The sequence below is a fragment of the Etheostoma spectabile genome, chromosome 13 (assembly GCF_008692095.1).
Source record: "Etheostoma spectabile isolate EspeVRDwgs_2016 chromosome 13, UIUC_Espe_1.0, whole genome shotgun sequence".
Classification (NCBI taxonomy): Eukaryota; Metazoa; Chordata; class Actinopteri; order Perciformes; family Percidae; genus Etheostoma; species Etheostoma spectabile.
In genome coordinates, this window is record NC_045745.1 from 9,656,135 (window position 1) to 9,664,558 (window position 8,424).

The window sequence follows — 8,424 nt, forward strand, 5'->3', positions numbered from 1 at the left end:
ACACACACACACACACACACACACACACACACACACACACACACTCACGTGGTTCCTTGACCTGACACGAAGCAACAGTATCAACCAGGAAGTGAACGGACCCGGACTCACTCCTCGTGCCTGTTTTGCTCAAAGACATGGCTGAATAAAATAAATCGAAATAAATCGAGTTAAACCAAATAGTACTTGAGAAAGGAATATCGTCATACTTACTTCCAGCTACAAGATCGTTTCGGCGTCGATGTCGGTCCGGGATCGGTGGTTTTGGTCGCTGTGCGAGCATCAGGTGGGACCAACAGCTGACTCAGAGTCGGTTTGTTTGGGGTTTCTGCTAAATCTGCTCGTGTCTTATGTGTTGCTTTCTTACTTCTTTTTTTGCTTTTTGTTTTATAAACGTGCTTGATACACCAGTATGATGCCAGAGAGTGCGTAATAACAGCAAAGTATCGGCTATTGATAATTTAAATCAACGATTTCTTATGGCCTATTTATTATAGCCTACTTTTTTATTTTTTTATTTTAACTATAACCTAGTAGGCTACCCTATCACTAAATATCCGCATATATAGGCTAGCATGTTATAAAAAACCGTCACAGTTTGTAAATAGATAATATGGGTTACATAATTGTTGGCCTACTCTTATTTCCTCTACAGGGATTTTAGTTTAATGCAATATGATTAGCATCTATATGTGCTTCCTGGACATGAAGTCTAATTCATCAACTGTAATCCAAGTGACTTTATTTTTAAGGGACATCAACACTGGCCCGTGGCTGTGTGAGGCATTGAAAAGTCAAAAGAGAACAATCAAATTAACATTTATTTCAGGTAAAAAAATGACTTTAAAGGGAGACAAACGAAGACAATGAAAACACATGCATGCCATGTAGGCCTAGCTAACATGGAATGAGAGAAAATGAAGAGCAAAAAAGGGGTTAAAAAGACAAAAAATACAGATTAAAATAGAGGTAGGTGTGTGTGTGTGTGTGTGTGTGTGTGTGTGTGTGTGTGTGTGTGTGTGTGTGTGTGTGTTGTTCATCATCCACTTTTATTTGACTTCCTCTGTCGCAGTATAAACTGAAGTGATGACAAGGCAGGCTGTTGTTGGGAAGGCCAGTTATGTATTCTATACCTAAGTTATGTCTTGTGTAAGTACCATTGACTTAAAATTGGAGGGGCTTTTGTGTGCATGTGTGTGTGGAATTACTCAAGAGTTCAGATCGGCTAACACTTTATCAATAATGGACAGGACTATAGATTAGGAAGACACTCCTGTGTCCTGTGTTGCTGCGCGGGCCCTCACCGTTGCCTCATCCTGTTTTGCAGGTTTTTCTTCTCTAAATGTGAGCCGAGCTCCTTTTCAACATGTCACCACCTCAGAAACATCACCTGTCCCACCTGCTGCTTCTCGCAGTCCTGCTGCCCGTCGCCTGGACAGCCCACGGGGCTAACAATGGATCAGAGGCTGAGGGTGTGTCCTCCGCTCATCTGGTCTGGACCGGCGTCCCCTCCGGCGGGGACATTACGGTGAAGGAGGGATCCAGCGTGCTGATCGAGTGCAACGTGACCGCAGGCTACGATGATATCAAGTGGTACAACTCCAAAGGGCCTCTGCTTGGTGAGGACATGTGGGGGCGGGGGGGGGCTTTTGAGTTCTTTTTGCTAGGGCTGGGACAATATATGCGCTTGTCCCGATTCAGTATTATTCAAAGCAGTTTATTGTTTCAGCTTTCACTCAAAAACAATGATGACAATTTTACAATCTGCTCTTAATGTTTTCCCTGTTGTCTTGATTCTCAATTCACATCTCAAGTAGTTTTTGCTAAAACTTAACCCTCATGTTGTCCTCGGGTCAAATTGACCCGTTTTCCTATATCAATGTTCTTTTTAACTACCCAATTGTAATTACCCAAAATAACATGACTCTTTGGCGAGTACAAATCTCTACTTTCATTAATTTTGGGTCTTATTCAATTTTATAGCATTTGAAAACAAACTGAAGTGTTTTTGAAATAGTATTGAGTAAATGTTGACTTATTCCAGTCTGTGATTATCCATCAACATCCATTCCTTTAATTTTAGTCTAAATAATTCTTAATTTCTGCTTTTCTAATTCAAACATTAGGTATAATTTCCTATAAATGAGGTTTATTGACCACAAAGCCCGAAAACAATCACCGATAAAAAAGTGTTCATTTTCAATTTATACGGGAAGTCAACTCAAGGGTTAAACTGTCTTATTGTTTCACATGTGTTGTGACTTTAGGCGGGAAGTGGCAGATTCAGGAAGACGGAGCCCTGAACATCACAGAGGTTTCCTTCGAGGACCGCGGCCGCTACACCTGCGTCGCCTCTGGTGGCGCCGGCGCGGCCAAAAACTACACGGTCACGCTCCGCGTGGCCCACGGCACCGGCACCGGCCTGGGCCTGTACTACGTCATCGTCTGCCTGGTGACGTTCACCATCATCATGATCCTCAACGTGACGCGCCTCTGCATGGTCAGCAGCCACCTGAAGAAGACCGAGAGGGCCATCAACGACTTCTTCCGCACAGAGGGCGCCGAGAAGCTGCAGAAGGCGTTCGAGGTCGCCAAGCGCATTCCCATCGTCACCTCGGCCAAGACGCTGGAGCTCGCCAAGGTGACGCAGTACAAGACCATGGAGTTCGCGCGCCACATGGAGGACCTGGCCCGGAGCGTCCCTCTGCCGCCGCTCATCCTGAACTGCCGCACATCCGGGGAGGAGGGGGCCGAGGCGGGAAACCCGGGGCTGCACCCTGCGGAGCAGGCCGGGCCGTCGGCGCCTAGGAACAGGCAAGCTATAGGCCCCTCCCACGCCGACAGAGACGGGGAGGGGGCGGAGGTGTGTCAGGCGCTGCTGTCAAATGGAGGGAAGAGCGATGTCATAGTTTCAGTTCACACCGTTTCCGGGGAGGGGGACAGCGAGGATAGGACGGGATTCTGCGTGCCAGGCTCACAAACAAGTGCGGCATATGAGAGCAACGTATAAACCAATGTATAAACCACCATTGGCTCAAGGTAGCGCGGCAGCAACAGATGGGGTTTTGAAAGAGGTCATTTGGCATGAGAATTTGCCGATGGACTATGTACCAATACCGTGACTTCAATAACTGTTCCTAAACAATACTTTTTGATACCACTTTTATAAAACAAAAAGAAATCACAACATTACACCACAAATCTTTAATTATTTTTCAGCCCCTACTACATGAGCCTCGTCTCTGTGTAACATAGTTATTCCTGCGTGTCTCTACACTAAAGTATTGAATTCGGGACCCAGTCCTGGCCTCTATTGGCACCCAGTAGCGCAACCACATGGCACACTAGCACTACGTGTGCAAGAGGTTTTTTTGGGAAATGCTCCAATTCACATGTCAGATGACATCTTTCAAAGCCGTCAGCAGTAAGACTGGGTATCGTTCTAAAATATTCAACACCATTACCCATATTGTGACTTCGATACCAGGTCCTAAACAATACTTTTTTCTTCCAATTCAAAAGTTAAATGACCTCTTTGGCCTCTATCCCCATCCTGATTTTGTGAAGACCTGCCCCCCTCTGATTGGCTAATACTCACAGAATACACTTGCCTGAGCGGGCTCGGTATATGACGGCAGGCTCAATCCTGACATGACGCCAATTAACAGGAACATTTTGAAACGGCCTTTGATACTAAAAAGGTTGCCGGCCACTGGCATACACCACCACAGCCTGAATCCCATCTGAAATAACACACAGTGAAGTGTCTAACTACAAGTGCTAAAAAGAGATGAAAAAAACTAAAAAGGTGGGGTTGGTTACTGTTTAGATTTGAACTTATCAGGGTTTTTTTATCAGCTCTTGTTGTACTGTTTGAGTAAGAAAAGAAACGTTGTTGAAACCAAATGCCAGCTATCTTGCCATGTACAAGTTTGATTGAAGTAGGAACTGTAACTATAACAATTATCTTCATTGTTGATTTATTCGTTGATCATTTCCTCCATGAATGGATTAGTTCTTTGGTCTCTAAAATGTCAGAAAATGGTCAAAGAAAAAATGTGGATCTGAGTTTCCCAAATGCCCAAGATGACGTCCTCAAATGTCTTTTTTTTTGTCCACAACTCAAAGATTTTCAGTTAACTGTTACAGAGGAGAGCAGAAATAAAGAAGCTCCAATCAGATCGTTTTGACAGGTTTTTAATTTCAATGAATCGATTCATCTTTGCGGCTTGTTTTTCCTGGAGATGGTTGGCTAGCTTTAACTGATCTAGCACATTATGAGTTAATCTGTGGCGATCAGAATACTGCAAAATACCCAAAGAGTCATGTTCCTCCTGCGTGAAAGTATTTCCATGCACTGATTACATTGCACTAGTTCTTTGTCGAGCTTGCAGAATTCTCACTTTTAAGCATGTATTATTTAAAATGCTCATATTATGCTCATCGTCAGGTTCATACAGTAATTGCATTTAGAGCTTGTACCAGAATAAGTTTATGTGGTTTAATTTTTAGAAAACACCATATATTTGTTGTACTTCACATTGCTCCAGCTCCTCTTTTCACCCTGTGTGTTGAGCTCTCTGTTTTAGCTACAGAGTGAGGCATTTCACTTCTGTTCCATCTTTGTTGGGAGTTGCTCATGCTCAGTAGCTAAGTAAGGACTACTAGCCAGTCAGAAGCAGAGTATGAGAGCTAGGCGAGTATTATAACGTGTGTACAGTAGAGCTGTTTGGAGCAGTTTGTGAACTTAGACGGTGTAATATTAATGGACAGAGCACGTGTGACGTCACCTATTGGTTTGTGGAGATCTCCATGAGTCTTGATGGCCGTCCTTGTTTCTTTCTGATGTCATGATTTTGAGACGGGTGGGTGGTGGGGGGGGGGGGGGGGGGGGGGTGGGGGGGGAATGAGAGAGGGAGAGCCCTTACACTCTACGTTACACACACTTTCAGATCATTGCCGCCCCTAAAACACCCCCGCTTTATCGCAGATTTTAAAATCATTGAGACAATGATTCAAAAAACATACATTTTGTGTTGCAGAAGACTTCAAACTAGCGACTGAGACCATAAAGTCATATGAAAATGTTTTACTGAGGTAATAAATCCACTGAGAAGTGGGTCCCTTTGGGCGCCCAGATAGCTCAGTGGGTAGAGCGGGCGCCCATATATAGAGGTTTACTCCTCGACGCAACGGGCCAGGGTTTAACTCCGACCTGCGGCCCTTTGATGCATGTCATTCCCCCCCCCCCTCTCCTACCCTTTTGTGTCTTCATCCGTCCTGTCAATTAAGGCCTAAATGCCCCAAAAATAATCTTAAAAGTAAGAAGTGGGCACTTTCTCATAGATTTATAAAGAACTGACCGACCTCTTGCAACGGCACATGCCGCTCCCTGCTGGAGACCAGATAGAAGCATCTTTAAGTAGTCCCCCCCCCCACCCCCCTGCAGGGACCAGATAGAAACACTTTAAGGAGTCCCCCCCCCCCCCCCTGCAGGAACCAGAATGAAAAGCAGCTTTAAGGAGTCCCCCCCCCCCCCTCGCCTGAGAGACCAGATAGAAAGCAGTTTAAGGAGTCCCCCCACCCCCCCCTGCGGAGACCAGAAAGAAAGCATCTTTAAACATTATACAGTCTATGTTTGTGAAAAGTGTTTTCTGTAGGAGATGGTAAGTGCCTTTGGGGGGGACATTTTTACTTTTTAAACCTATAACATGCACAAAAGAGATATATAACTCAATAAAGGAAAAAGCCAAAAAGCATAATGAGCACTTCTTATTGACACAATAAATATGATATATGCGTAACCCAGTGGGAGGAAGTGCAGTAGGTCCAGTTTGGCTTTCAGGAATCTAAAAAGCAGTTTTGGAACAATTTCTCAATTCTTACATAATTGCAACAAAAGCGTCCTAATTCTGCAAAATACCTGCTGAGTCATGTTCCTCCTCCTTTCTGTATGAAAGTATTTTCATGCACAGATTACATTGTACTAGTCTTTTCTCGAGCTTACAGTAGTTATACTTCAGGAATCAAAAAGCAGTTTAGGAAAAAAAATTATAAAAAATTGCAACAAAATGCATCAACAAAGCTCCGAATTCTATTTTTCTCTTGACTTAAATATATATTTATTTTTCTATGTATGTGTGGTGGGTTATAAGAGCTCATTTTCCTCCTTCAGAAGAGGAAGAATGTGGCTGTTTTCCTCTTGTTTTGTTGCCCTGATGCTTAGATTAGCTTGCCAAAATGAAATGCAAAATGCATCAACAAAGCTCTGAATTCCATTTCCTCTTGTCTGCAGTATATTTAATTGTTCATGATTGTGTGGCGGGATTTCTGTGGGCACACACAGCTAGTTGGTGATGCAACAAATACTGTATACTGTACAGAAGACACTGTTTCCCGCCTTTCATTTGACAGTCAGTTAGCTTCCACAGAACAAAATGTTGTGATGAAATACCCTTATTCCATTGTTTTGGTTCTGTTTTCCTGTCAATCTATCTGACACTCAGGAAGAAATGGAAGACTTTGACATAATGCCTCAAAAAACAAGTCACTCCACAGACGTGATTGCTGTCTCTGTGTCTCTTTATTCTGCAGTTAATTACAGGTTTTGCTTCGGGTGACTGAAAGAAGGAAACCGCCTCCTGTTGTCCTCGTGTCAGAGTTGACCTCTTTCCAAAAAGTTTCTATATCAGAAATTTGGGTTTCTTTCAAACAAATTTTCCAAAAAAAGCAACGTGGATGGTTCCCAACGACGCTCCTCACAAGTTAAACAATCAGTTCACCACTTTCATTGAATTTGTGTTTTTTGTGTGTGTCAATGTTATAGCATTTGGAGAAAAAACTATTTGTAAAAGAACTTTAAAAAAAAAGTGGAAAAAAAAGAGAGAAAAATGTCAAAAGTGACTAAATGTGAACAAATGTCAATAAAAGTGACTTAAACGTGAACGAATGTCAAAGTGACAAAAATGTGAAAAGATGTCGGAAAAAGTAACAAAAATGACCAAAAAAAAGAAAAAGTCGACAAACTTTGAAAAAGTGACAAAATCATTTGGGGGAAAGCCACAAAAGTGGTCGAAAAAGACGACTACAACCTTGATAAAAAGGTTTTTTCAAATTTAAATTTCCAGGTTGGCGGGAAGACATCAGGGTTAAAAACAAAATAACAACATACAAAAAAAATGCTGGACAGTAAATACCGAGCTTCCAGCTACTTCCTCCTCTCAGAGGCAGCGGAGGAACATAAATACATAAAACTTGAGAATTTTTGCATTGGAGCTCTAATGTCCAACGTGGCGACATGTATCATATAGAGGGGCACGTCTGAAAATGTCAGGGACTTTTAATTTTTAGTGACGACGGTGATGCAGAGTTTTCTCTCTTTATTTCCAGTGACGTTTGGTGTGTAGTAATTTGTTTTGTGTAGACGTATGAACACACAGTGTCCATCTCCTGGGTGTCCAGTACTAGAAGTGTGTCTAAACGGGATTGCAAGGCATAAAGAAACGAGAGATTTGTCTGTTATGTTCCAATAAAAATGCAATAAAGACGTTTAAAATGATTGTTGTTCTGTGTTGAACCTTTTTTCAGAGCTCATTTTGATGTTATTTGTACGACACGTCATATAACACCTGTGCTTTACATAAAACATTAAAGAGCAGTTTAAAAACTATCCAAAACATCCGTCAAAGAGGAAATGAAAACCGCTAATGTAGAGTAAGACGGGTGTGAAATAACAACAATTAAGGTAAAGTCTTCGGTCTTGATCTAAAAGAACCGAGAGTTGCAGCAGATCAGGAGGTTTTCCTGGGGGTTTTGTTCCAGATATGTGGAGCATCAGAACTGTGCGCTACTTCTCCATGATTATTTGGACTCTGGGGGACAGAAAGCAGACCTGAGAGGTCTGGAGGCTCATCATCAGGGCTTTAAATCCACTGTTTTGATCACCCGCCAACATAGCTAACAGATTTTAGCTATCAGAGTTTAGTTAGTTAAGTTACAAGCCAATCAGATTCTCCACAGGCCACATGGTTGTGTCTTTTATTCCTAACTAACATTACTTCACTGTGTGTAAGTGCCATTGGTATAAATAGAAAACCAGTCTGTGGTTCCTCAGGTGCAACCCGGAAGCACCACAGGTGTTGATTTTGTTGGAGACGGTGGGTACGTGTACCCATCAGATTTCAACAAGAGTCACCTTGTACCTCAAGCTCAAATAATTTAAAAAAAGTTCTTAAGTAACTTATAATTCTTGAGCGACAGATGCCAACAAATCCACAAGACAGGCCCAGACACAGGCGCTCTAACGAGGTTTAATGAACCTAAACAACGATCAGTGATCACCAAATGTGTCATGTCCATATCTCGTCATCAACACTTAACACTTAAAAAACTAAACCAAAATCCAACGATTATAGAAGATTATCT

The 8,424-nt window shown here is 42.4% G+C and overlaps 1 protein-coding gene across 1 annotated transcript; it reads left to right on the plus strand.

The window, feature by feature from the left end:
• The first annotated feature begins 39 nt into the window (after window positions 1-39).
• LOC116701119 (microfibril-associated glycoprotein 3) lies at window positions 40-4,179 on the plus strand. The gene is made up of 3 exons (XM_032534691.1): window positions 40-286; window positions 1,328-1,619; window positions 2,268-4,179. The coding sequence occupies exons 2-3, from the start codon at window positions 1,367-1,369 to the stop codon at window positions 3,008-3,010; spliced, it is 996 nt and encodes a 331-aa protein (XP_032390582.1). The 5' UTR covers window positions 40-286; window positions 1,328-1,366; the 3' UTR covers window positions 3,011-4,179.
• The last annotated feature ends 4,245 nt before the right edge of the window (window positions 4,180-8,424 follow it).

Excerpts from the sequence above, each read along its gene's own strand:
- LOC116701119 (XM_032534691.1), top strand. The coding sequence starts at position 1,367 with ATGTCACCACCTCAGAAACATCACCTGTCCCACCTGCTGCTTCTCGCA. Across the intron at positions 1,620-2,267 it reads CTCCAAAGGGCCTCTGCTTG|GCGGGAAGTGGCAGATTCAG; the intron begins GTGAGGACATGT and ends TTGTGACTTTAG.